The sequence below is a fragment of the Eublepharis macularius genome, chromosome 2, assembly GCF_028583425.1.
Source record: "Eublepharis macularius isolate TG4126 chromosome 2, MPM_Emac_v1.0, whole genome shotgun sequence".
NCBI lineage: Eukaryota > Metazoa > Chordata > Lepidosauria > Squamata > Eublepharidae > Eublepharis > Eublepharis macularius.
In genome coordinates, this window is record NC_072791.1 from 76,032,194 (window position 1) to 76,058,768 (window position 26,575).

The 26,575-nt window shown below is 47.0% G+C and overlaps 1 protein-coding gene across 16 annotated transcripts in view; it reads right to left on the reverse strand.

Annotated features, from left to right (window-relative positions):
- GPHN (gephyrin) overlaps positions 1-26,575 on the reverse strand; it is a 566,991-nt gene that overhangs the window by 102,145 nt on the left and 438,271 nt on the right. For all 16 annotated transcript variants that reach the window (XM_054970790.1, XM_054970786.1, XM_054970784.1 and 13 more), the window contains 2 exons: positions 15,496-15,551; positions 13,820-13,939 (listed from right to left, as the gene is read on the reverse strand). In XM_054970790.1, the coding sequence (XP_054826765.1) occupies positions 13,820-13,939; positions 15,496-15,551 (176 nt within the window). The remainder of the gene's footprint in view (positions 1-13,819; positions 13,940-15,495; positions 15,552-26,575) is intronic.

A 26,575-nucleotide genomic window follows, 5' to 3' on the forward strand; every position in this document is an offset into this window, starting at 1 on the left:
GCTAATGGCGGGAGGCTTCACTGTATCCTGAGGAGGTTCTTTTGCATATGGATTGGTGCTTGATGTGCTAATCTTCTCTGCAGGGCTATTGTCGGGTGTGGAGTGTTTTGTTGGCCTGGTGTTTTTCAGAACTGGAGCCCATGCTCTGTTCATTCTTAAGGTTTCTTCTTTCCTGTTGAAGTTTTGCTTATGCTTGTGAATTTCAATGGCTTCCCTGTGCAGTCTGACAAAGTAGTTGGAAGTGTTGTCCAGTATTTTGGTGTCCTGGAATAAGATACTGTGCCCTGTTTGAGTTAGGCTATGTTCAGCCACTGCTGATTTTTCAGGCTGTCCAAGTCTGCAGTGTCTTTCATGTTCTTTTATTCTTGTCTGGATGCTACGCTTTGTGGTCCCGATGTAAACTTGTCCACAGCTGCAGGGTATACGGTATACTCCTGCAGAGGTGAGGGGGTCTCTGCTGTCTTTTGCTGATCGTAGCATCTGTTGTATTTTTCGGGTGGGTCTGAATACTGCTTGAAGGTTATGCTTTTTCATAAGCTTTCCCATCTGATCAGTAATTCCTTTGATATATGGCAAAAACACTTTTCCTGTAGGTGACTGTTTTTCCTTGGTTGTTTGATTCATCCTGGGTTTGATTGCTCTTCGGATTTCATTTCTGGAGTAGCCATTTGCCTGAAGTGCGTGGTTTAGATGATTAATTTCCTCATTGAGAAAGCGCGGCTCACATATCCGTCTTGCACGATCCACTAATGTTTTCATTATGCCTCTTTTCTGTCGGGGGTGGTGATTGGAGTTTTTGTGTAAGTACCGATCAGTGTGAGTTGGTTTCCTGTAGACCTTGTGACCTAACTGAGAGTTTGCTTTGCGGATGACCAAGGTATCCAGGAATGAGAGTTTTCCCTCACTTTCTTTCTCCATTGTGAATTGTATGTTCAGGTGGATGTTGTTGAGATGATTCAAAAACTCCATCAATTCTTCCTCCCCATGGCTCCAAATGATGAATGTATCATCCACAAACCGGAACCATACACTGGGTTTGTGGGGTGCTGATTCTAGAGCTGTTTTTTCAAAATGTTCCATGTAGAAGTTTGCTATAACTGGGCTGAGTGGGCTCCCCATGGCCACCCCATCCATCTGTTCATAGAATTCGTTGTCCCATTGGAAGTAACTGGTTGTCAGACAATGATGGAATAAGGCTGTTACATCCTCTGGGAAAATCTGATTAATCAGTGCAATAGTGTCTTTTACTGGAACCTTGGTAAACAGGGATACAACATCAAAACTGACAAGTATGTCTTGTGGATTGAGTTTCAGAGAACTGATTTTGTTGATGAAATCTGCTGAATCTTTGATGTAAGACGAGGTTTTCCCGATGTGGTCCTGCAGGAGATCTGCCAGATGTCTAGCTAATTCATATGTCGGTGAACCAATGGCACTCACAATGGGTCGGAGTGGGACTGAATCTTTATGTATTTTGGGGAGTCCATATAGTCTAGGTGGCTGTGCTTCAGTCTTGCATAGTTTGCTGTGCGTGTCGGGATGTAGTGAGGAATTCTTGATCAGCGCATTTGTTAGCCTGGTGATTTTGCAAGTGGGATCTCGTTTTAGTTTTTTGTAGGTGGAGACTGAAGACCGGTTTGTGGATGATACATTCATCATTTGGAGCCATGGGGAGGAAGAATTGATGGAGTTTTTGAATCATCTCAACAACATCCACCTGAACATACAATTCACAATGGAGAAAGAAAGTGAGGGAAAACTCTCATTCCTGGATACCTTGGTCATCCGCAAAGCAAACTCTCAGTTAGGTCACAAGGTCTACAGGAAACCAACTCACACTGATCGGTACTTACACAAAAACTCCAATCACCACCCCCGACAGAAAAGAGGCATAATGAAAACATTAGTGGATCGTGCAAGACGGATATGTGAGCCGCGCTTTCTCAATGAGGAAATTAATCATCTAAACCACGCACTTCAGGCAAATGGCTACTCCAGAAATGAAATCCGAAGAGCAATCAAACCCAGGATGAATCAAACAACCAAGGAAAAACAGTCACCTACAGGAAAAGTGTTTTTGCCATATATCAAAGGAATTACTGATCAGATGGGAAAGCTTATGAAAAAGCATAACCTTCAAGCAGTATTCAGACCCACCCGAAAAATACAACAGATGCTACGATCAGCAAAAGACAGCAGAGACCCCCTCACCTCTGCAGGAGTATACCGTATACCCTGCAGCTGTGGACAAGTTTACATCGGGACCACAAAGCGTAGCATCCAGACAAGAATAAAAGAACATGAAAGACACTGCAGACTTGGACAGCCTGAAAAATCAGCAGTGGCTGAACATAGCCTAACTCAAACAGGGCACAGTATCTTATTCCAGGACACCAAAATACTGGACAACACTTCCAACTACTTTGTCAGACTGCACAGGGAAGCCATTGAAATTCACAAGCATAAGCAAAACTTCAACAGGAAAGAAGAAACCTTAAGAATGAACAGAGCATGGGCTCCAGTTCTGAAAAACACCAGGCCAACAAAACACTCCACACCCGACAATAGCCCTGCAGAGAAGATTAGCACATCAAGCACCAATCCATATGCAAAAGAACCTCCTCAGGATACAGTGAAGCCTCCCGCCATTAGCATTCCACACCCTGGGAAACTCTTACAGAATGACTCAGTGAAGCCTCCCGCCATTAGCATTCCACACCCTGGGAAACTCTTACAGAATGACTCAGCTCAACCCCACCCCTCCTGAGTAGATACAAATGACCTACATCTTTTCCACACTGTGACACTGAGAGATCTCTGTCTTTTGGTGCTACACCTCTGAAGATGCCAGCCACAGCTGCTGGCGAAACGTCAGGAACTACAATGCCAAGACCACGGCAATACAGCCCGGAAAACCCCCAACAACCATCGTTCTCCAGCCGTGAAAGCCTTCGACAATACATCACCACTACTGTTTATCATTGCGCTGAAAATTTTGGCAGTGAGAATCAGACAAGATAGCAGAATTGCTGGAATAAAGGAGAGGAAAGAGATGTATAAAAATGAAAAGCTACGCAGATGATGTGGTTATATCAGTGAAAAATCCACATACTTCCCTGATTTATGTAATGGAACAAATATTAAGATTTGGGCAGCATTCTGGATAAAAACTGAATAAGAAGAAAACAAAGATAATGTTACTCTCAACAATGAAAAAAGAATGTGAAAGGACACTTAACTGACTGTACCATTATTCCCCAGTCATCTACACTTTACCCCCAGGAAACTGGGTACTAATTTTACCAACCTCGGAAGGATGGAAGGCTGAGTCAACCTTCAGCCGGCTACCTGAAACCAGCTTCTGCCAGGATAGAACTCAGCTTGTGAGTAGACATGGGCATGAACGGGGAAAAACTCGAATATGCTGTTTGTTGTTCACTGCCATTGACGAACACGAACAGATGAACAGTAATGGAAATGTCCCATTAATGAACATGTTCGTCATTCGTGGGGCCAGAACGGCCCCTGTTGGACTTAGAGAGCCCATATTCACAGGGAGTGATCTGCAGGCTCTCCTCCAGCCATCACCCAAGCTTGGTCAAGACTGCAATACGGATCTTGGACTTATACATTCCCAAATCCAATGCCCCCAGGAAACTCCCATTCGATATAATTGGAGCCACCAGTTGACTTTGGCTCTGCGTACAAGTGGTGGACTTGAAGGCGGGCTGCCTCCCCTCTAAGGGGCAGGTGGTGTTGCCACGCGTCAGCAGCACCCCCCATGTGCCCGCCCGCCAGGCCTCAGAGAATTTGATATTTCTGGCGTAGGCTGGAAGGAGGGTGATGTTTGCGGCTGGTGGGCTCAGGGAGGCGGTGGTGTGCCACCTCCACTCTAGGGGGCGGGGTGTGTGGCCGCTCGCTGGCGGCACCATCCATGTTCCCACCTACCAGGCCTCCCAGAGACTACTTTCCGCCTAGGTATAAAGGTATGGTATAGACAGGTTTCTCAATAGGCAGGTGCATAGCTGTATGGGATATATGTATAGGATAGAGGGATGGGTGGATACACTGAATACCAGTATTGGATTGACAGGAGAAACAGATACTGTGTACAGAGATATCGGGGAGACAGGTGGATTGCATAAACATCTGTGTTATTCCGTCATTAGAAAGTTGGAAGGAAAGAACCAAGGGTGGGAGGTGTGGCCTGCCCCTAACATGTAGAAGCAGAGGCTCACATGCCGGCCATCGAGGCGGTGGAGGATGCCTTCCCCAACATCGTGGCGGAGGCAGTTCCCCTAGGAAAGGGGATTGTGGGCAGACAGGTAGCTGCCCTCATGGGGAGCTATGGGCTGCCCCCTGCATCACTCACTGACCTGCCTTCACAGACACGGCAGTCTATTCAGCATCAGCACTCAATGGAAGACGGTGGCTCCACAGAATCCACACCACTCAGAGACACCTCATCTATGCAGGCAGTAAGTAGTGTAGGCTGCCACCAGCATTACCCTCCTTCCTGCCTTCACAGAAAGGATGGGATGGACAGGACAGGACAGGTCGCAGGGCAGGATTGGGGCGGTTCCAGAGAGGGAGAGGTCGAAAGAGAGACCGGGTACTTGTATGGGAGAGGAGGACAGAGGCTTCCTGGCCGCATTGCGCAGCAGGACCGAGAGGACCCCAACATCCACCATATTGGATTGTGCAGACTGCTCCGGCAGACGCCTGTCCGCCTCTCCTGTGTCGAATTGGAGGCTGTTGCCAGCATCACTCACCTTCCTGCCATCACGGAAAGGACGGGATGGACAGGACAGGAGAGGTCATTGGGAGGGATTGGAGTGTTCCAGAGAGGGAGAAGTCAAAAGAGTGACCGGGTACTTGTCTGGGAGAGGAGGACAGAGACTTTCTGGCTGCACTGAGCAGCAGGACCAGGATGGAGGACCCCAACATCTACCTTGAAGGAGTGCATCACTGCTGCTGGAGAGGCTTCTTCGCTCCTCCTGTTCGAACTGGAGGCTACTTCCAACATCACTCGCCTTCCTGCCTTCACGGAAAGGAAGTGAGTCGTGGGACCATTTACCCCCATGCACAGGGAGAACAGTAGGTGCCCATGGATATGGATGCACCGGGCAGCACAATCGTATTAGCAAAAGCTTTCGAGGTGCCCCTCGTGCCCAAAAGTGGTGGTAGATGATAGTACCCACCTTCTGCCTTCACGGAAAGGATGGGATGGGCAGAACAGGAGAGGTCATTGGAAAGGGTCGTACTGGTTCCATCAAGAGGGGATGAGGTTCAAAGAGGGACCGGGAACTTGTCTGGGAGACGATGTGATGGGCAGGACAAGTTGTGGGGAAGGGTCATATTGGCGCCATCCAGAGAAGGAGAGGTTGAAAGAGGGAAGAGGAACTTGTCTGGGAGAGGAGGGCAAAGGGTTCCCCAACCAAGGACAGCAGTGCCACAGAATCTACTCCAATCAGAGACAGCTTACCTGTCAAGGCAGTTCAGGCAGGCTGCCGCCAGCATCGCCCACCTTCCTGCCTTCGCAAAAATGATGGGTGTTGTGGCCGGGACCCATTCCCTCCTGCTCAGAGAGGACAGCAGGTGCCCATGGATAGGGGGCCCTGTGCTGTGCAACCATATGCGCAACAGCTTTTGAGCTGCCCCAAGTGCCCAAAAGCAGCAGCAGCAGACAGCATGCACCTTCCTGCCTTCACGGAAAGGGTGGGAGGGACCCATTCCCCCCACTCAGAGGGGACAGCAGGGGCTATGGAAAGGGTGGCACCATGCGGTACAACTGTATCAGCAACAGCAGCAGAGCTGTCCCTCATGGTCAAAAGCGGTGGCAGCTGACATCACCCACCTTCCTGCCTTCTTGGAAAGGATGGGATGAGCAGGACAGGAGAGGTCGTTGAGAGGAGTCATACTGCTTCCATCCAGAGGGGGAAAGGTTGAAAGAGGGAATGTCCAGGACCTTGTTGGGGAGAGGAGGACAAAGAGATGTTTGTCACAGCTGCATTGCGGAGCTGGACCAGGAAGGCCCAAAGGCAGCAGCAGTGCTACGGTAGTCCCCATGCCCAAAGGTGGCAGCAGCTGTCATGACCCACCTTCCTGCCTTCATGGAAAGGATGGGAAGGACAGGACAAGAGAGGTCATTGGGAGGGGTCTGAGAAGTTCCAGAGAGGGAGAGATTGAAAGAGGGACTGTTAGGGAACATGTCAGGGAGATGAGGACAAAGGTTTTCTGTCCGCATTGCGCTGCAGGACCGGGAAGCCCCCAACAATTGCGACACATGAGCTGAGAAACCCACTGATTTTGTCAGCGGCAGCAGCGAACATCACCCACCTTCCTGCCTTCACGGAAAGGACGTGACTGGTCATGGTGGGACCCATTCCCCCCTGCCCAGAGGGGACAGCTGGTGCCATTCACAGGGGCCACAGCACCACACAATTGCATGTGCAACAGCAGCTGAGCTGTATTGTCGAAGGCTTTCACGGCCGGAGAACGATGGTTGTTGTGGGTTTTCCGGGCTGTATTGCTGTGGTCTTGGCATTGTAGTTCCTGACGTTTCGCCAGCAGCTGTGGCTGGCATCTTCAGAGGTGTAGCACCAAAAGACAGAGATCTCTCAGTGTCACAGTGTGGAAAAGATGTAGGTCATTTGTATCTACTCAGGAGGGGTGGGGTTGAGCTGAGTCATCCTGTAAGAGTTTCCCAGGGTGTGGAATGCTAATGGCGGGAGGCTTCACTGTATCCTGAGGAGGTTCTTTTGCATATGGATTGGTACTTGATGTGCTAATCTTCTCTGCAGGGCTATTGTCAAGGATAGAATGTTTTGTTAGCCTGGTGTTTTTCAGAACTGGCAACCATGCTCGGTTCATTCTTAAGGTTTCTTCTTTCCTGTTGAAGTTTTGCTTATGCTTGTGAATTTCAATGGCTTCCCTGTGCAGTCTGACAAAGTAGTTGGAAGTGTTGTCCAGTATTTTGGTGTCCTGGAATAAGATACTGTGCCCTGTTTGAGTTAGGCTATGTTCAGCCACTGCTGATTTTTCAGGTTGTCCAAGTCTGCAGTGTCTTTCATGTTCTTTTATTCTTGTCTGGATGCTACGCTTTGTGGTCCCGATGTAAACTTGTCCACAGCTGCAGGGTATACGGTATACTCCTGCAGAGGTTAGGGGGTCTCTACTGTCTTTTGCTGATCGTAGCATCTGTTGTATTTTTCGGGTGGGTCTGAATACTGCTTGAAGGTTATGCTTTTTCATAAGCTTTCCCATCTGATCAGTAATTCCTTTGATATATGGCAAAAACACTTTTCCTGTGGGAGACTGTTTTTCTTTGGTTGTTTACTTCATCCTGGGTTTGATTGCTCTTCGGATTTCATTTCTGGAGTAGCCATTTGCCTGAAGTGCGTGGTTTAGATGATTAATTTCCTCATTTAGCAAGTGCGGCTCACATATCCGTCTTGCACGATCCACTAATGTTTTCATTATGCCTCTTTTCTGTCGGGGATGGTGATTGGAGTTTTTGTGTAGGTACCGATCAGTGTGAGTTGGTTTCCTGTAGACCTTGTGACCTAACTGAAAGTTTGCTTTGCGGATGACCCAGGTATCCAGGAATGGGAGTTTTCCCTTGATTTCTTTCTCCATGGTGAATTGTATGTTCAGGTGGATGTTGTTGAGATGATTCAAAAACCCCATCAATTCTTCCTCCCCATGGCTCCAAATGATAAATGTATCATCCACAAACCGGAACCATACACTAGGTTTGTGGGGTGCTGATTCTAGAGCTGTTTTTTCAAAATGTTCCATGTAGAAGTTTGCTATAACTGGGCTGAGTGGGCTCCCCATGGCCACCCCATCCATCTGTTCATAGAATTCGTTGTCCCATTGGAAGTAACTGGTTGTCAGGCAATGGTGGAATAAGGCTGTTACATCCTCTGGGAAAATCTGATTAATAAGTGCAATAGTGTCTTTTACTGGAACCTTGGTAAACAGGGATACAACATCAAAACTGACAAGTATGTCTTGTGGATTGAGTTTCAGAGAACTGATTTTGTTGATGAAATCTGCTGAATCTTTGATGTAAGACGAGGTTTTCCCGATGTGGTCCTGCAGGAGATCTGCCAGATGTCTAGCTAATTCATATGTCGGTGAACCAATGGCACTCACAATGGGTCGGAGTGGGACTGAATCCTTATGTATTTTGGGGAGTCCATATAGTCTAGGTGGCTGTGCTTCAGTCTTGCATAGTTTTCTGTGCGTGTCGGGATGAAACGTCAGGAACTACAATGCCAAGACCACGGCAATACAGCCCGGAAAACCCACAACAACCAGCAGCTGAGCTGTTTCTCGCACCTGGAAACCACCACAGCTGACATCACCCACCTTCCTGCCTTCGCAGAAAGGAGGGGATGGATAGGAGAGGTCGTTGGGACGGGTCTGAGCGGTTCCAGAGAGGGAGAGGCAGAAAGTGGGACTGGATACTTGTACAAGAGAGGAGGACAGAGGCTTCCTGGCCATGCTGCGCAGCAGGACTGGAAGGACCCCAACATGAACCATGTTGGATTGCGCAAACTGCTCCGGGAGAGGCTTGTCCGCCCCTCCTGTGTCGAAGTGGAGGCTGTCGCCAGCATCACTTCCTGCCTTCGTGGAAAGGACGAGATGGGCAGGACAGGAGAGGTTATTGGGAAGGGTCGTATTGGTTCCATCCAGAGGGGGAATGGTTGAAAGAGGGAAAGTCCAGGACCTTGTCAGGGATTGGAGGACAAGGGGTCGTTACAGCTGCATTCCGGAGTGGGACCGGGAAGCCCCAAAGGTGGAGGCAGTGCTGTGGTAGTCCCTCATGTCCAAAGGTGGCGGCAGCTGACATGACCCACCTTCCTGCCTTTGTGGACAAGATAGGATGGGCAGGACAGGAGAGGTCATTGGGAAGGGTTTTATTGCTTCCATCCACAGAGGGTGAGGATGAAAGAGGGACCATCCGGGAATTTGTCAGGGAGAGAACGCGATGGGCAGGACAATCATGGGGAAGGGTCGTATTGGTGCCATCCAGAGGGAGAGTGGTTCAAAGAGGGAAAGTCCAGGACCTTGTCAGGGATTGGAGGACAAGGGGTTGTTACAGCTGCATTCCAGAGCGGGACCGGGAAGGCACAAAGGCGGCGGCAGTGCCATGGTAGTCCTCGTGTTCAAAGGTGGCGGCAGCTGACATGACCCACCTTCCTGCCTTTGCGGACAGGATGGGATGGGCAGGACAGGAGAGGTCATTGGGAAGGGTTTTATTGATTCCATCCACAGAGGGTGAGGATGAAAGATGGACCATCCGGGAATTTGTCAGGGAGAGGACGCGATGGGCAGGACAAGTTGTGGGGAAGAATTGTATTGGTGCCATTCAGAAAGGGAGAGGTTGAAAGAAGAGAACAGGAACTTGTCTGGGAGAGGAGGACAAAGGGTTACCAGCCGTGGAAGAAGCCCCGAGAACTGAGGGGGGCTAGAGTACGCTGCAGAGGAGCTTGGCCTAGAACCACAGTAGACTTGGGGTGGCTCAGAGCTTGGGTAAGTCAAGGTCCATGGAGGGATACCCAAGGAGGTTGAGGTTGACCTTGATGAAGGTCAACATGTCTACCAGGTCCGGGTGCAGACGTGCGCAGTGGGGACGAAGGAGGTCTCCCAGGTGGGAGAACACCCGCTCGCTCTGCACGCTGGTGGGAGGGCAGGACAGGATGTTGGTTGCCACAATGGACAGGTCCAGCCATACGACAGATTTACTCGCTCAATACTCCAAGTGGTTGGAGTGGGGGGGGGGCTCGGAGTGCACTGCAAGGTACTCTCGCACCATAGCCCCCACCGAGTCCTCCACTGCGAAAGACGCACCCATTGTGCTGCAGCCAACCACACAGCCCACCAACGAGGCCCAGAGATCAAGTGGGGCCGTTTGGGTGGTTCTCTCCTGGTGTGGCTCTCTTCCTGCCTCCTCCCTCCCCCTCCTCCTCCGCCGCCTGCCCCTTGTTCCTGCCTGGTTCCTCCGTCCTGCCTTCTCTTTCTGGAAATGGAGCACTGCTCTCTGGACCTCCTTTTTCCAGCGCTACATCTGACCCGCCTGCATGGCGATGCTGCCCTTGATCCGGGGGCACAGAGGGAGGCCATTTGGTATGGCATCTCATGGCGCACAAGATGCAAGCGCTCGGCCACGCATGCCTGGATCCTCCTCACAAAGTCCTGGACCCTGGGGAGCAGCTCTTTCTCGTGCTCGAGATCCTTGGCCAGGAATTGGTCAAGCCCGTGGATCAGGGGGATGACCTGACCCAGGCTGGCCTTGTATGAGCACAAGAGCTTGGTGGCCTCTTTAAAGGGTTTCAGCATCCGGGACACCTGGGCAAGGACTCTCCATTCCATGGAGCTGAGACTCAGCTCCTCTCCCCTCCTCAGAATGTCCGTGGATAACAAGATGTCCTGCAACGGGCCCCTCTGCTCCACCAGGTGACATATCATATTGTAGGAGGAGTTCCAGTAGGTGGGCAGGTCCTGAGAGGGTTGGTGCTTGGGTCCCCCCTCCCCCTGCCTCTGGAACAGCTCATGGGAAGAGTTGATGCTGCGGGGTAAGTGGGAAGTGATGCATCGGCAGCTGTCCAGCAGATTGCATGTCCCTAATCCCAGCTGTCCCTTGGCGTGTTCCCCAGCCTGAGCACGTCCCTCATCACGAGGTGCAGCTTGTGTGCCATGCACACCAGGCCCGGGAGGGATGCCTCTTTCAGGGCTGCCAACATGTTGCTTCCCACGTCCGTCACCATGAAGCCATGGACAAACCCTTCCCCCCCCCGGCCGTCCACTCCCTCAGTGCTGCCTTTACAGTGTTGGCAATGTTCTTCCCAGTATGGACCTTGTCCATCCCCCTGGCCTGGAGAAGAACTACCCTGTAGCCCAGTGTCAAGAACGGCACCTTTTTCTGGGTGCTAGTTCTTGATCTGGGGCGGTGGAGGTCCTCTGGTTGCCACCAGTGAGCAGTGATGGCAAGGTAGTCGTGATGGCAGCTGCTCCAGAGGTCGGCCGTGAAGTGTTCTGGGCCTTTGGCGGCCAACAGCTCCCTAAGCACCATGTCTCACACAGACCGGTAGAGGGCAGGCAGGTCTCGATGCCCAACGATGCGTCGTGACAGCATGGAGAACCATGGGGCAAAGTGCTGAAGCAGCCTTTGGAAGCCAACACCCTCCACGATGGATAGAGGGAATCCTTGCAGGGCAATCGTCTCTGCCATGATATGAATGCCTGCCTCCTGAGCCCTTGACCTCACCCTTTTCAATGGCACTATCCCTGACCCCGATGGAACAACCTTCTTAAGGGCAGCCTGCCTGACCATTCCGCTCCCACCAGCAGCACCCTCGGGGCAAGGCTTCTTGCTTGGGGTGGATTCTGGTGACCCTCCCACTGATCCCGGCTCAGAGGAGCTGGTAGTCCTCTGTCTCCCCCCGCTGGATGTTTTGGTGGCCGAGGACGGAGACCACAGGCTTGGGTGGCGGGTCTTCAGGTGCTTAGTCAGGACCATCGATGACAGGTACTTTGGGTCATTGCCCCTGTGCACCAGGCCATCACAGACACGGCACTGCACCACACGGGGGTCATTTGGAAGGGCCCGAAAGTGCCTCCATAAAGAGAGTTTGAACCGTGGCTCACTAATTGTTCCAGGGGAGGTAGGATGAAGGGTTACTGGCTGTGCCACAGAGCTGGCAATGAGTGTTGAGGGGTGGAGTGCAGGCTGGAGTGAGGAGTGGACTGCAGGCAGGGACAGCACCAGGAGCTTGGGATGGGGATGGGATGGATGTTTCATCGAACCCCAACCATTCCTACATGAATCCCTCACCCTCCTCCAACAGTTTAAAGAGTTCCTCTTCCACCTGCGGCAAGAGCTCTTTGGCCTCCTTCACAGGTGATTTTTGGGGAGCAGGAGTCTCTGCTGCCCCAGAGTCCTGCCCAGTACTGCTTCCTGTGGGGCAATCGGGACAATCTTTGCACTTCCCCCCAGGACAACTCTTGGCCTCTGCCTGAAGCCTCATTGTGCCAGGAAACAAGAATTAAGGAGGAAAGAAAAGGAGAGCCCTCAGCCGAGGTGCCCACTGAGCTTGGCCCCAGGGTCCGGAAGCAGCCCTGGAACCAGAGAGAGGGGATAGAGCCCTAGCCCAGCACTCCCAGATACCTGATCAGATCAGGCACTAATAATAATGTGAGCCCTCAGCCGGGGTGCCCACTGAGCTTGGCTGTAGGGCCTGGCAGCAGCCCTGGAACCAGGGAGGGGCTAGAGCCCTAGCCCAGCACTCCCAGAAACCTGACCGGATCAGGCACTAATAATGTGAGCCCTCAGCGGAGGTGCCCACTGAGCTTGGCCCCAGGGCCTGGCAGCAGCCCTGGAACCAGAGGGGATAGATCCCTATCCCACCCACCCCACTCACAAAAAATCCCAGCTCCAATGCACTCTCCCTGTCTCTCTCCCAAAAGGCTAGCAGCAGCTCTGTCCCACTCCACTGCCTGCTGAAACTGAAAGCCTGGACTACAGTGCCCTTTTATAACCAGAGGTCTCATAGAGAAAAGCAGGAGGTCTGTGGTTGGCTGTCAGAACTGCTTAACAGGGATTGCAGGGATGAGACTGGAGTGCCCATGGCTACAGAACACCACCCCTCCCCCTCCCTCCCCCCTGGTCTCTGGTCCCATGTAACCAATTGTAACCAATTTGGAGCTCCACACTTGGAAGTAAGACCTGCCCATCAAGCTAAGTTGGGCTTAGATTGGGGTTTCCAGGGCGACAGAAGGAGTGCAGACAGAGTTCAGGCAGTCCCTGCCTCCGTTACCAAGGGAACTGATTGAAGGTGCCTGACTGTCTGGCTTCACGAACAGCGGACGAAAGCAATGAACCAGGCTTGCAATGACCACTTGTTCGTTTACAATGGTGCCTCATGAATGGCTTGTTTGTGAACAGACAAACAGGGTCCTGTTCGTATTGCTGTTTGTGCCCATGTCTATTTGTGAGCAGAGCTTGGGCTGCAGTAGTGCAGCTTACCGCTCTGCGACACGGGGCTCTTTTGATTATGCACTTACTTTCTTTTCTTTTCTTTAAATAAAATTTTTTTTTTTTAAAAAGGACGTTGTGCTGAGTTCTGACTAGGATCCTGCGAGGAAGCATCACACTCAGTGCTTTCTTCTGAGGTTGTAGGGTACTGCTAGCCTTGCACTTCGCCTCCTTTGGGCCTTTTGTCACCACTGTTCCTATCTTGAGGGGCTATGGGCCTGGGTGCGTGTCCTGCCAAAAGGAGGCCTACTGGTGACAGATGTCCAGGTGTCCCTTGGAGTCTCTGGCAGGGTGGTCTCTGGTGATACTGGGGCACGGTCAGCCGGTGCCTCAGCATACCAGACTCTCTCTGGTTCTGCTGTTCTTCCTGGTTCCCTGGCCCTGGTTCTCAGGTTCTCTGAGTCCTCCAGGTCAGAGTCACTGGGCTCATCAGAGGGATCATGACAGGAAGGAGGCTTGTGTAGTTCACGATGAGAAAGTTGCTGTATTTACGGTTATACCACTCCAGTTCTCTCCTACATGCCCTGAATCTCTTTCCCAATTTTCTCTCCTGCTGCTTATACTAACCCATTCCTTATCATTCCCTTCCTCAGCCCAATGGAAAAAAACAAACAAAAGAAATTATACAATTCATTTTAGGCGACAGAAACTGTAACAAGTTCTGTGTTCTGTGTTTCAAATACATATTTCTTGAATATATATAGCCACATGGCTGGGACTGAAGAATGACCCCTTACAACAATACTATTGCCCATTATTTTTATTATTACTTACATCATCTGATTCCCTGATGAGTTCTGTGTCTTCCACTTGTACCACAGCGTCAGCACCACAGGGTATTGGAGCACCAGTTGTAACTCGCATTACTTGACCAGGCATCACAGTCTGAGTCGGCTGAAAAATATCATGCAACTGATTTTTGTTTTAAATGGAAACCTGAAAGCCTCAAGACACTGCAGTAATAATTAGAAATGTTACAAATATCCTTTGAAACATATATAGTTTAGCATCACACAAAGCCATTTAATTAAACCAGCTATGGTTAGTATGATTGTCCAAACCAAGACCACTCTACTAACTCTAGACTAGTATGTGAACCCATGCTTTCAAAATGGTTTATTAATAACAGAGTCTTGGTTTTGCATCCTGACTTGGTATGCGATTCTGTCTGCTACAGTGCAGGCCAGGCAGGATACTCAGCTGAGTGTTTGCAGATGAGGAGGCAAAGGATTTAATGAAAGCAATGGAACCAGCATTTTTTAAGGAAGGATTTGAATGATCATCTATGAGCTGAATTCTCATTTTGTATATGAAGCACAGTTAAAATAAACAATGGTTTTGCATTATGTCTGAAATGAGCCAATGTATACATACAGAATCCAATATATTCAGTCCAATAAAATACTTCCTTATCTAGCAACATTGGAAAGGGGAGATTTTACATTATCAGGTACAACATCATTAGACTCTCCTTAAGACTCTTCAACAGATAAATGCTATGTCCACCTTAGTGAGTCTCCTACCATCATGTCTTCCCCAAAGTATGAATAGGAATTATTGGCGATCACACACGGCAATTGCCTATATAATAAAAGTAACTTAAAGTAAAAGTAACTTAGAGGTTGTAAAAGACCTGCCTGAGTTTGGCAGATCCTTGCCAGCAGGGGGCACTGTGAACCATCCCACAGTCTCAGACTGAGAGGGAAGGGGTTGACACCTGACACCTGTCTCTCTTTCTGGGTCCCCTGTAGAGGTTACAATTTAATCTAGGGAATTAATGAATGAATATAATACTTCTGGTATTGAGCACATTTCAATACAGATTATGTTATTTTCATAAAAAGCACTTCCGTTCCCTTCTCTCTTCAATCAAAATTAATCAGCCACTGAGGTCTCTAAGCAAGACATTAATTTCTTCTTATACTTTGTATTTGTAGATTCAATTGCTTAAATTAGTTCATATATAAAACTTTGCCTCCATGGACAGCTTTTGCATCTGATGAATACTCATTGAACTATTTATAAAAGCAAGTTCTAAGAAGAAAATAATAACACTAGTTTCCTGCATAAGAATCTTATGAATACTTAAAAACAACAAATGGATAATGGGAAGGTTCAAAATCTCTGAAATGCATTTAACCAGAGGTATATCAGTCCCTATCACCATGTTATGGTACCTGATCAAGTTTACAATTTAAATCTCTGCAATTTATGGAATTCTGCATAAGGAACTGATATAGCTTCTCTTTCTTTAGCAGTGAACTAACTGTATCCATTTTTTCATATATATGATATAACTGGGTTGGAACTAAGCATTTCCTTCTGTTAAGTGAAGAATCATCCTTCACCAAAGGCAGTTCCCCCAGTTAGCAGAAGGGAATCTGTAGATCCAACCCAGTTTTCATGAAGAAAAACTCCAGATAAAAAAAAGAAAAATACATTGCACTCACTTGCTCACCAGCTTGGGATTCCCCAATGATGAAACGATCCCCAGGACCATCAGCAGCTGTGACATAATATGGCAGCAAAATAATTATAGTTGTAGACAACTCAGAATAGGATTATTGCTATTATTATAGATATTTCACTATATGACTTTATATTTTATGTCTATATATTATATGTGTTTATATTGTGTTATATTTTAAAAACATTTTCTACATATTTGTATTTAAAATGCTTTTTAATGTCTCAAATGTTTTAATGTTTTGTTTTAATAATAATCACCTTGGGAAACCTGAACTGGGTGGAAAGGCAGCATAGAAATGTTTTACATAACTCAACTCAGTTCAACTTAACACATTTTTTGCACCCCAATTTGAGCATATCTGTAAAGTGCAACATATAGTAACCATAATATTACTGAGATAAACATCTGGATTTATGTAACAGGGTGCAAGGGCCCCAAGACTCCTTGTATGCAAATGAATGAATGTTAGATATGCCATCAAGTGTCAGCAATGCCCTTCAACTCTCTATATTGGACAACATATCAGTCCCCTTGCGAAAGAACAAATGGACATAAATCTGATATCAAAAATCACAAAATTCAAAAACCAGTGAGAGAATATTTTAATCATTCCAGGATATTCCATTGCTGACCTAAGAGTAGTAGTACTCAGGCAGAGAAACTTCAAAGGAAATTTATTTGCAAATTCGGAACAGTGGACCCCCCCCCCCCCGCTCCCCGGGACATTAAATTTTTTTTACACTACAGATGCTAATTTTCTACACTTTGCAAATTTGATGTATCAAGCTAATTTCAACATGTATTATAGCTAGTTTCATGACACTCTAATTTGCAATGCCCTCCCACCTCTGCCTGGGTTATAAAGGCTCCTGCCTTTTTCCATTCCCTGTACCTGACGAAGGGAGCTCTGACTCTCAAAAGCTCATATCCTGGAAATATCTTTAAGGTGCTACTGGACCTGAATCTTGGCCTTCTACTGCAGACCAAGATGGCTAATCATCTGAAAATAACTCATATGCCCTAAAACATTATTAAATAGTAGTCAACAAAATAAACATGTGGAATGAAACACTGGATTGCCATGAAGTTTTCTTGTCATCAATGGATTGGAAGGTATCTTTGGTAGCCTCCTCCATGGTCCATGGGCAGGGCACATGCAAATTTTTTGCAAAGGCTTCACTATTCTAAGGAGGCACTCATCCCCCAATTCATGTCTCGTCAAACTTCTGAGAAAAACCAGATCCACCTCTAGTGCAGCAAACATAGATGAAGACTGACTTCTCCCTGGACATCTGTAATTGGAGGTACTGTAAGGCTGAAGAACAGGAGATATAAACCCCAAACAGTTGCCCTGTCCAGCTAGGGAGCTCCTCAGCAATTACTTCTCCGTCAGCTAGGGTTGGAAAGGATACCTTCCAATCCACTGATGAAAAGGAAGCCTCGTGGTAAGTGTAATGTTTTGTCCCCCATCAGTGGAGGAAGGTATCCTCATATGGGATATTAAAAATTCTATTATCCTGGAAGTGAAAAACAGAGGAGAATAATGATCAAGGAACTACTTTTTGGAGGACTCTTCTGACAAATACAGACTCAGCTGAGGCAGACATGTCTATTCTCTAGTGCTTCATAAAAGTAGAGGCCAAACCCCAAGTAGTTCCTCTGAAGATTTCTGTGAGGGATGCATTGGTGGAGAGGGCTACAGAAGTAGCACCCGCTCTGGTAGAATGGGCAGTGACCTTTGAGGCAGCAGAAGATTCTGAATGCTGTAAGCCAGGGAAATGCATGTTTCAATCCACCTGGTTATAGTTAACATTCGTTCTTGTGGTATTGGGTAAGAAGTGGTATGCATTCGTTCTTGTGGTATTGGGTAAGAAGGAGACAAATGAGGCATCTGAAGATCTGAAAGCTGTTGAGGGCCTTCCAGACAGCTAACTTATGCCACTCTCTTCTTTAGGGTGGCTGGGATGAAGACAGAATGAAGACAGATCTCCTGATCCTTGTGGAACAAAAAGTTAACCTTTGGTATAAAGGAGGAGTCAGTGCAGAGGGACACCAAATCCTCCTGAAAAAAACAAACAAACCTACAGCTCATCTCTGATTGAGAGGGTAACGAGTTCTGAAATCCCTCTGGTCAATGAGAAAGGTTACCTTGAAAGAATTCTCAGTGGAATTGAACTTCAAGAGTTCAAATGGAGGTGTAGAACTCTTTACAGTTTGTGGAGATCTCACAAAGAGAAACAATGCTGGATGGGAGAACTGGGTATAGCTATTCTCCATAGAATATGAGTCTGGAAAGAGGTTATCCTGAGATGGGATGGAGAACTGATGAGAGAGATGACATCTAGTGACAAAGAGTTTTTGGTTTGGGACCCTGATCCAAATTCTCCTGGAAAAAATAAAGAAAGGGCCTTTGGTATACCTGCTGCAGGTGCACTCACTTTCTTTTTGTGGCACCACCTATGGAAAGCTTTCCAAGTGGCTTCATAGATCTTGTGGTAAGAGGACCTCCTAGAAGTCAAGATCACCACAATGACTTTTTCTGGATAACCATGTTGCTCTAGTACTCTCCTTTCAATTTCCATGAAGACAGGCTGAGCCAACCAAGATTGGTTTGGAAAAGAGGACCCTGCAGGATAATGTTGTGGGCTGCAGGAATAGTCCATGGTGGTTGTTGCACCATGGCCACTATGTTGGAAACCTAAAGTCTCCTTGGCCAGTGGGGTTTGATGAAGTTGACCTCTGCCACTTCATTTCATATTTTGTTGAGTGCTCTGGCTAAGAGTGATGTTGGGAAAAAAGGAGTTCCTCTGGACTCCTCCAACCAGTGGATGATGTACGTCTTCTTTATGTTGCTCCACTTCCCTTGGGTGACTTAGTGATGGCAGTGTGCTCCTCTTTGGTGATTTCCACTCTGAATCTGTAGCGGGAATATGGATTAGATCACAATATAATCTAGTTTTACATCTGTATTCTAGTGAACTGTGTATGAACTTTAATGTAGTTTGTTAGCAGGTTGTATAATAACATAGATGTTCCTTTTATCTTTTGACAACCAATTAAAAGTAGTTGGATGAAGGTAGATTAATAGAATGGACTGATCATAACCTGCTCACTTTTTGTCAACTTTTAAGGATTTATGAAACTTACCGTACACCTGTCACATGATTGAAAATCTGAACAATCAGCTAAATCTAAGACCAATCATATTTTTGTACTATTGTCACATGTGAAAGATCTTATAGAGAGCACATATCAATTAGTATGAAAGATACCATCCAGATAAGAGATTAGGGTTTTGATGAAGGAAATTTCACAAAGAAGATTTAGGTGAGAAATATATGTGCCTATATGTCTATTGAAAATTCAATGCTTTTCATAGTAGGCTTGAGTATGATCTGAATTTAAATCTTTACTAGCTTAAATCATTACTAGCTTAAATTGAGAGATGTTAAGAGATTACATTTTTATTGTATGCATTTAATCAATTATAGGTTTCGTTTTAGTATCTTGCTTAATAAAAAGATTAGAATGTTTTTCAATAAAAAATAAAGATTAAATTCTGAAAGAAGACTCTGACTGCCTTGATGGAAAGGATTAAAACAAGAAGAATGCATTAAAATTATTTGAACTAAATAACCAGTTCTTTAAAGAAAGATCTCTTTAGGCCTCGTTATCTACAGTTCTCTGAGCTGTTCAGAATTTGGAATATAAATCTCAGAACTGGATGGTTTGGAAGTTTTAATGAGGTACAGATAAAACATTCTATTACAGGTGGTTCTGGAAAGGGGTTGCTTCTCCTCAGGTGGGAGTCCTGACCCCAGCCCTGGAAGACGCAACATATGCTGGGAGTGACAGCTACACCCCTGTGACAATGCTGAAGGATGTCCTTTTGATAGGGCAGCAGGAACCACTGAAGGGGATGAGAGTGGAATTGGGGCCATGGCATAATTTCTAGACAGGAGATCATGAGATCAAGCACATATGCCAGGGTCATTAAATCTACAGATGTCATATGTAGGAGGCCAGCAATTACTGCCCTGAGGTTGAAGTGATGTTCTTCTGGGAAGGATGAAGTGAACTGAGCAGCATTAGTGGATGTCTCTAGATCGATAATGGTTTTTAGAGGTGTAAGAGTGCTTTTCTGGTGGTTCACCAAGAACTCATTAGAGTGAAGTGCTTATAGAGTTGCTTGGATGCCCTGGAGGCCATGTGATCTGGATGGTGACCTGATTAGAAGGTTGTCCAGGAAGGGGTTGACATGTATACCCTGTATCCTAAGACATGCCCCTACTGCAACCATCAGCCTGATGAAGATAAGGGGGAGGGGAAGAATAGTCTGAATGGAAAGAATCTGTATTGACAGTTTTGATGACAGCTACTTTCTGGAGCTTGGATATATGGGAATGTGTAAGTAAGCCTCCTGGAAGTCTATAGAGGCTAAGAAGTCCCCCAACTAGAGAGCCTCCACTATGAATCAGAAGATCTTCATATGAAATCTCCTCCTCATGAGTCTGTTGAGGTGTTTTTTAGGTGCAGAATTATCCTCCAATTACGGTTTTTCTTGTGCACAACAGAGTAGGTCCTGGGAATTTTTTTCCTTCTCGGCAGGAGAGGTCTATGATGTACTCTTGACTGACTATCTGGAACAATTACTTGTCCTAGGTGGAACAAAACCAAGTGGGGAGAGAAGGCTTTGATTTGGTAATCTACTATGATGTCAGGAACTGAAGGGCTCCATTTTGGTCTTGTTGGTCAAGGAGCCCTGAGATGTGGAGGTGGTCTTAGAGATGAAATAGAATTTGTTCCAGCCCAGTTTGCGGAATCTGGAATCTCTGGAGTCCTTATGCTGGAAAGATCCTCTGGGGCATGAAAGGAAATTTGGCCTAACTTGTTGGATCTGTCATAATCTTTTTTGGAAGAAGTTGGCATTACTTTCTTCTTTTGCTTGGTCTCCTCCAGGACATCATCCGGTGCTGTGTTCCCAAATAGTTTATCTCCCTGCTAGGGACAACAGTTGTTCTTGGAAAGGTGATCCACTTTCCAGTGTTTCAGCAAATAATGATGTTGCAGGCCAAGAAGCAAGCAGAGAAATGCATGGCATCCAGACTGGGTGTCTGCAGAGAATTCAGAGGATCTCTTTATTTTAAGGTTTTGTTTGAGCCTGGTTGAGTCAGGGACTGGATAATGCAAGAGTTCCTCGGCCCTGAGAATAGGCTCTAGAGAAGATAGAGGAGGCTGCATTTGCTCTGATGCCAAGGGCAGAGGCCTTGTGGGCTTTCTTGAGGGAGAAATCATTTTTTCGGTTACCTTGTTCTCTTAGGCCGCTGTCCCTGTCTTTGGGAAGAGTTGCATTTGGAACAAGATTGGCAATGAGGGCATTCACTGGAAGTACCTTCAGGACTTTCACAGTGGAAGGAGTAAGGGTGTACATTCTTTTTGCAAACAAGGTTAAGCCTCTCCCTCCACCCAGGGAGGCCCACTTGCTTCTAATGGCCTTGTCACAGGAATATGGGAAAGGAATAATGGTAGGAATCAGGACCAGTTGGTGACAAAACTCTGCATGTCCTGTTTGAGGCTTAAGAAGCCTCATGGGTGGATTGTTCCACGAATATTAGTCTGATTGTGATGTCCTCTAGAAACATAGAAAATTCTACCATTAGAACAGGCTAGTAGAGGATGGGCCAGAAGAGGTTGTGTTTTTCCCTGACCCCCCCTTCTTTATCTGAAGCCATGAAGTTTGAAGCAGAGTTGGAGTGTAGTGACTTCGAATGACCAGATTGGGCAGAGTCTCTAGCCCTAGAAACCAAAGACGGGGGTTGAATGCTGACCTCCAGGTCTGCTGGGCCTAGAAGAAGAGCTATGATAGTCCTGGAATCTGAGAAGTAAGAGCCTCAGAGGAATGGCACTGACACCTGTCTCTTTTTCTGGGAGGGAGGGGAAAAAAGAAGAGCTGGAAGAGACGGAGAGAGAATCTTAGTTCCTCTGTCTATGGCATTTTCTTTTTTCTTACCTTTTTTTCTTAAGATGTTGTTTAACACCCTTCAACACTTTCTGAGTATTGCAGGCACAGAGGTCTGGGTAGAGTGAAGCCCCTGGAGCTGAGCCACCATTACAACACAGTGTGGCTGCTTCACTCTCTAAGGCCCCAGGACAAGCCTCCACAACAGCAGCCAGTGCCTCTCCTTCAGCTGCCACTCTTCTCTCACTTGCCAAAGCAGTTGCAGGGACAGGGAGCGGACAGCAAGCCCTCTCCCATTCTGAAACACTGATGGCAGACAGGGCCCATCAACAGAGCCATTTGCAGCTCATCCAAGCTAGCACCTTTCACTCCATCAACTATGCAAGTCCAAGAGGTTCTCGCAAGTACTAGCACCGTAAGGGAACTGCCCCACTACCACCACTGGCCTTAGTGATGAGAAAGGATCCCTAAGGCAGCAGAGGGAACAATGAGGGGGGCTCATTTGTCTTCAGAGGTTGGCTTTCCCGTTGCAAAACTGGGCAAGTATTTAGCACATCCCTGGGGAACAGCAAAGAAAATAATGTTTGGCTAACTGCTTTCACTGCAGACCCCTAACAGGTCCCCCATTTCCAGAGGCTGGGCTCAAAGGGATGAGGATGCACTGACTAGTAAGAAGGAGCTGGGGAGCCAGTTGCCCTGGGTCACTCATCCATATCTGCCTCCCTTGTTACCCTTGCACAAAGCCAAGTGCCTCCTCCACAATGGTGGACTCCACAACTGAGGCCAGAGGCGCGCGCGCGTGTATGTGTGTGTGTGGGGAGAACAGCCTGAGCCTGGCCCTCTAGGCACCATGGCCTGTGTCTAACAATGGGGTAGGCTCACAGGGGAGTATACTCAACAGAGCCTCCTCAGATGGGGGCGGGTGGAGCAGGTGATGCTTGCAGCCCATAACAGGGCTGTTTTCAGACTCCCCTGACTGGACTCCCCCACCTCCTTCTGGGCAGAGGACAGGGAAAAACTGTGGGTTGGGGTGGCTGGGAGCTGCCTCTCTTTGCCCCCTTGATAAGGTGGTCAAGCAACTCTAGGACTCATTCCTATGCAGGATCCAAGCCCAGTGCTGCAGCAGCATAGCAGCAGTAGCAGAAGCAAACTCATCTTTGACACCCGCAGAGCATTCCCATGCTGGATGAGTGACTGACTCTTGCCCTCCCCCTCATGGGGCTATGGTTCTTCTCAGGGTGCTGCAGAGTTGGCTGTGGCTGATGCCGAAGCTGTGCCCTTTGTCAATGCAGCACGTTTCTTTGTTCCTTCATGTAGGTGGCAAGTCAACTGGCAGACCTGAGTGCATGGTCATTGCAACTGTCACTCTGCTCAGACTGTGAGTGATTCCACACACATTGGATAATGCACTTCCAAACCTCTTTATAGATCATTTGGAACGGATTTTTTCGTGCGCGGAACAAAAAATCCACTTCAAACGATTGATAAAGTGCATTGAAAGTGCATTATCCAATGTGTGCGGAATCACTCTGTGTTTTCAGCCTGGCTCCTGGAGCATCCTTCCTCAGGCAGCAGTTCGACCTTGGAGTCTGCCTCACTCATGAGCACACAGCACTAGAGATGGCTCAGCCTGCCACCCCAAGTTGGCAACCTGGTTCTGTCTGGATTTTTCCATACCTTTCTCTCTGTTTGCTTATGTGCAGATGACACTAGCTCCATGCTCCTCTTCCCCCCCACCTGTCACTTCCTCATAGGGCTGCCTCTTCACACATCCCAGAGGGTGGGTTTTGGCTCAGGGGTGGTAATGTTGGAGTGGCTCCACTAGATTTTCCAGGTGTCATTGGATCTCTCTTTGTTCTTCTGCACAACAAAGCGGTGGTCCATTGGCACCCTGGAGGATGAACCCACACTTAGATCTGCATCTCCCCTTGCACATACTGCAGGGTGCTGGGTGCAACTTGGAGTGTTGTCCTAGACACTGTGTGGCTGTTCTGGAGAGCGGAGTGTCTCTGAATAGGTCCCAAACTATCCCACAGCACAGCTGGAGTTTGATAAACCAAACAGATAGTTAGCACATGGGTAAGACCCAAAGTAGATGCTAGGGTACTGCAGAAGTGCAGGGGCACAGCAGAGGGGGAATTGAGGAACCACTTCCTGGCCAAAATGATGGATCTCTGGAGTGCCTCATCAGCTGGTCATCTTGCTCCCCTTTTTGCTGTTTGTGGGTGGGGGGATTCAGATCCAGGGCTTTTGTCTGCCTGTCCCTTTTGAGGATAATAGAGTCCCCTCTACAAAATTAACCAGTCAACTACAAGTTATTCAAATATAAGGTGCATGAAATGCATAAATCACATCTAGTTTATATAATTCATAAACATACGATTCATAAATAAGTTTGCAATATTCATACAGCCTCTGACAGATACAGTAACCGACCACTCTTGTCTGAAAATATATACAGTCAAAATGTATTCTTAGTAGATCTTCTGCCAGCACCATTTATTAGAATTTAAAGCCTTTAGGCAATGGCTAGTTCCTATTGGCATGTTTTGTGGGAACCTCCTCTCCTGGTTTTGGGATTAGGGGTCTAGTCTTGAGTGTTGTGGGCTGTGAGTTCAAGCCTAGTCTGGGTTTTACTTTTTCAGGAGAAGGAGCAGTGTGGATTTGCAGAGGTATTTGCAAGTGGGTAACACTTTTGCTACCAGTCTTGCCCTCATCAGCAATGGGGTGGGTGCCCTGTCTGCCACCGGAGTGTATTTCACTTCCAGGCTGGGAAGGGAGCCTCTTAATCCAAGTGCCTCTGTTGGGGATCCACAGTCATGGAGCCTTTCCACCATGTCTGTTGGCTCCCAGGGAGGTGTGTGGCATTGAGAATGATCAGGTTCACTGCCAGAGACTGGCTCCACCTGCAGCTGCCACTCACAGAGCTGTCAATAGCAGCTGCTGTGTGATTGGAGGATGCTGCTGCTGGTGCTTCTATGGAGACTGGAGAGCTTGCCTTACTGCCTGTGCCTAACTGGTTTGTATGTTGGTGTTATTTCCCTGTTGAAAGTCCTTAGGGAGCAGACTAATACCGCAGAAGTTACATGGTACCCCTTAGGACTTTGTTGTTAAGAACAGCAGCCAATATAACAGAAGAGTAGCTTGTTACGGCCTCAGAACTCAAAACCAATGGACTCATACAATCTCCTGGGGTCAAACTACAGTGTTATGTTTTTTGATATATTGTATCTTGGCTCCCTGACATGACTTTGAATTGGTCAGACACACGTCCCTCCATCAGACATGGTCCTAATCCAAATCAGGATCCTGCATGCTTGGGAAATTAGTTCTCATCAAGGAGGTTGCCACTGACATGTGATTGGGGAACCCAGAGTCATCATAACATATCATTGGCCCTAGAGAAGGGCTAGTAATTTTCCATCTGGTAGGACAGGACAGATCTGATAGTGCTTAAAGGGAACATTATTTCAGAAAACCCATCACCAATGGAACATTCAATTCTCTTCTGCTGATGTGACTGTTGATTTCTGAAGGGGTCTGGTGTCTCTACCTTGAGTGACTATCTGGAACAGTTTAGACTCTTGACCAAGCCTGTGCTCCTGACAGTGTTGCTCTCAGCTTCACTGACACACTCAAACCTCCTCACCACCAGGAGGGGGGGGGGGAAGCATTGCTAACACATGCTTCAGGCAACTGAAAAGACAATTGTAAACATGGAAATCACTGCGTAACCAATACAGGAACCAAATAGATTACATAATTGGAAGCAGAAGATGGAGAAGTTCTATTCTGTCTGCTAAAACAAGACCAGGAGCTGAGTGTGGTATAGGTAATGAGTTGCTAATATCAAAAATTAGAATAAAGCTGAAGAGAAACACTCATTGTGCAAAAGTGCAATTTAAAGGATATTCCTGAAGAATTCAAAGTCCAGGTAAGGAATAGGTTTGTAATACTGAGTTTAATTGATCGTGAACCAGAAGAACTATGGGCTGAAACCAGAGATATTATCAAGGAAGAATGTGCAAAGACTATTCCTGTAGCCAAAAGAAAGAAGCCTAAATGGATGACTGAGGAAACTCTTGAAATTGCTAAAGACGGGAAGCAAAAGCAAAAGTTGACAGAAATAGAGTCAGAATTCTAAATGCAGCTTTTCAGCAATCTACACACAGAGACAAAGAAATGTATTATAATAATCAGTACAAAGAAATAGAAGAGAACAACAAAAAAAGGAAGAACAAGAGATCTGGTCCACAAGATCCGGGAAATCAAAGGGAAATTCAAACCATGGCTTGGGATGCTGAAAGATCAACATGGAAATATAGTATCTGATCAGGACAAAATAAAGGAAAGATGAAAACAATACACTGAAGAACTATACATAAGAGATGGAAGAATGACAGATATTTTTTGAAGAAGATTACTTTGTTGAAGAACCAGAAATCTTAGAAAGTGAAGTAAAAACTGCACTCAAAGCAATTGGGAGAAACAAAGCACCTGGAGTAGACAGAATACCAATAGAGCTATTTTAAGCTACAGACAATCAATATCTTAACAAGAATCTGTCAACAAATATGGAAAACAAAACAATGGCCTGCAGACTGGAAACGCCAGTCTACATTCCAATTCCAAAAAAAGGAGATGCCAAAGAGTGCAGCAACTATCGGACTATTGCGTCAATTTCCCATGCAAGCAAAGTGATGCTCAAGATTCTACAGCATAAACTCTTACCATTTATGGAACAAGAAATGTCAATGTTCAAGCTGGATTCAGGAAAGGAAGACACACTAGAGATCACATTGCAAACTTACAATGGCTAATGGAACACACCAGGGAATTTCAGAAGAAAATAAACATGTGTTTTATAGATTATAGCAAAGCTTTTGATTGTGTGGATCATGAAAAGCTATGGATACTGTTAAAAGGGGTGTGGCGTCGGTCTCAGAGTAGATGGACGCGTGTTGAAGGAGCTCTGACTCCCCCCAGCCTGGAACCATGCAAAATAAAGCTGCTACTGCAAAAAAAAGAAAGGAATGAGGAAGCAAGGGTCAGGGAAGAAAAAATCTCCAACCAGGTCGTACCAAAGCCAGCAAACACTTTT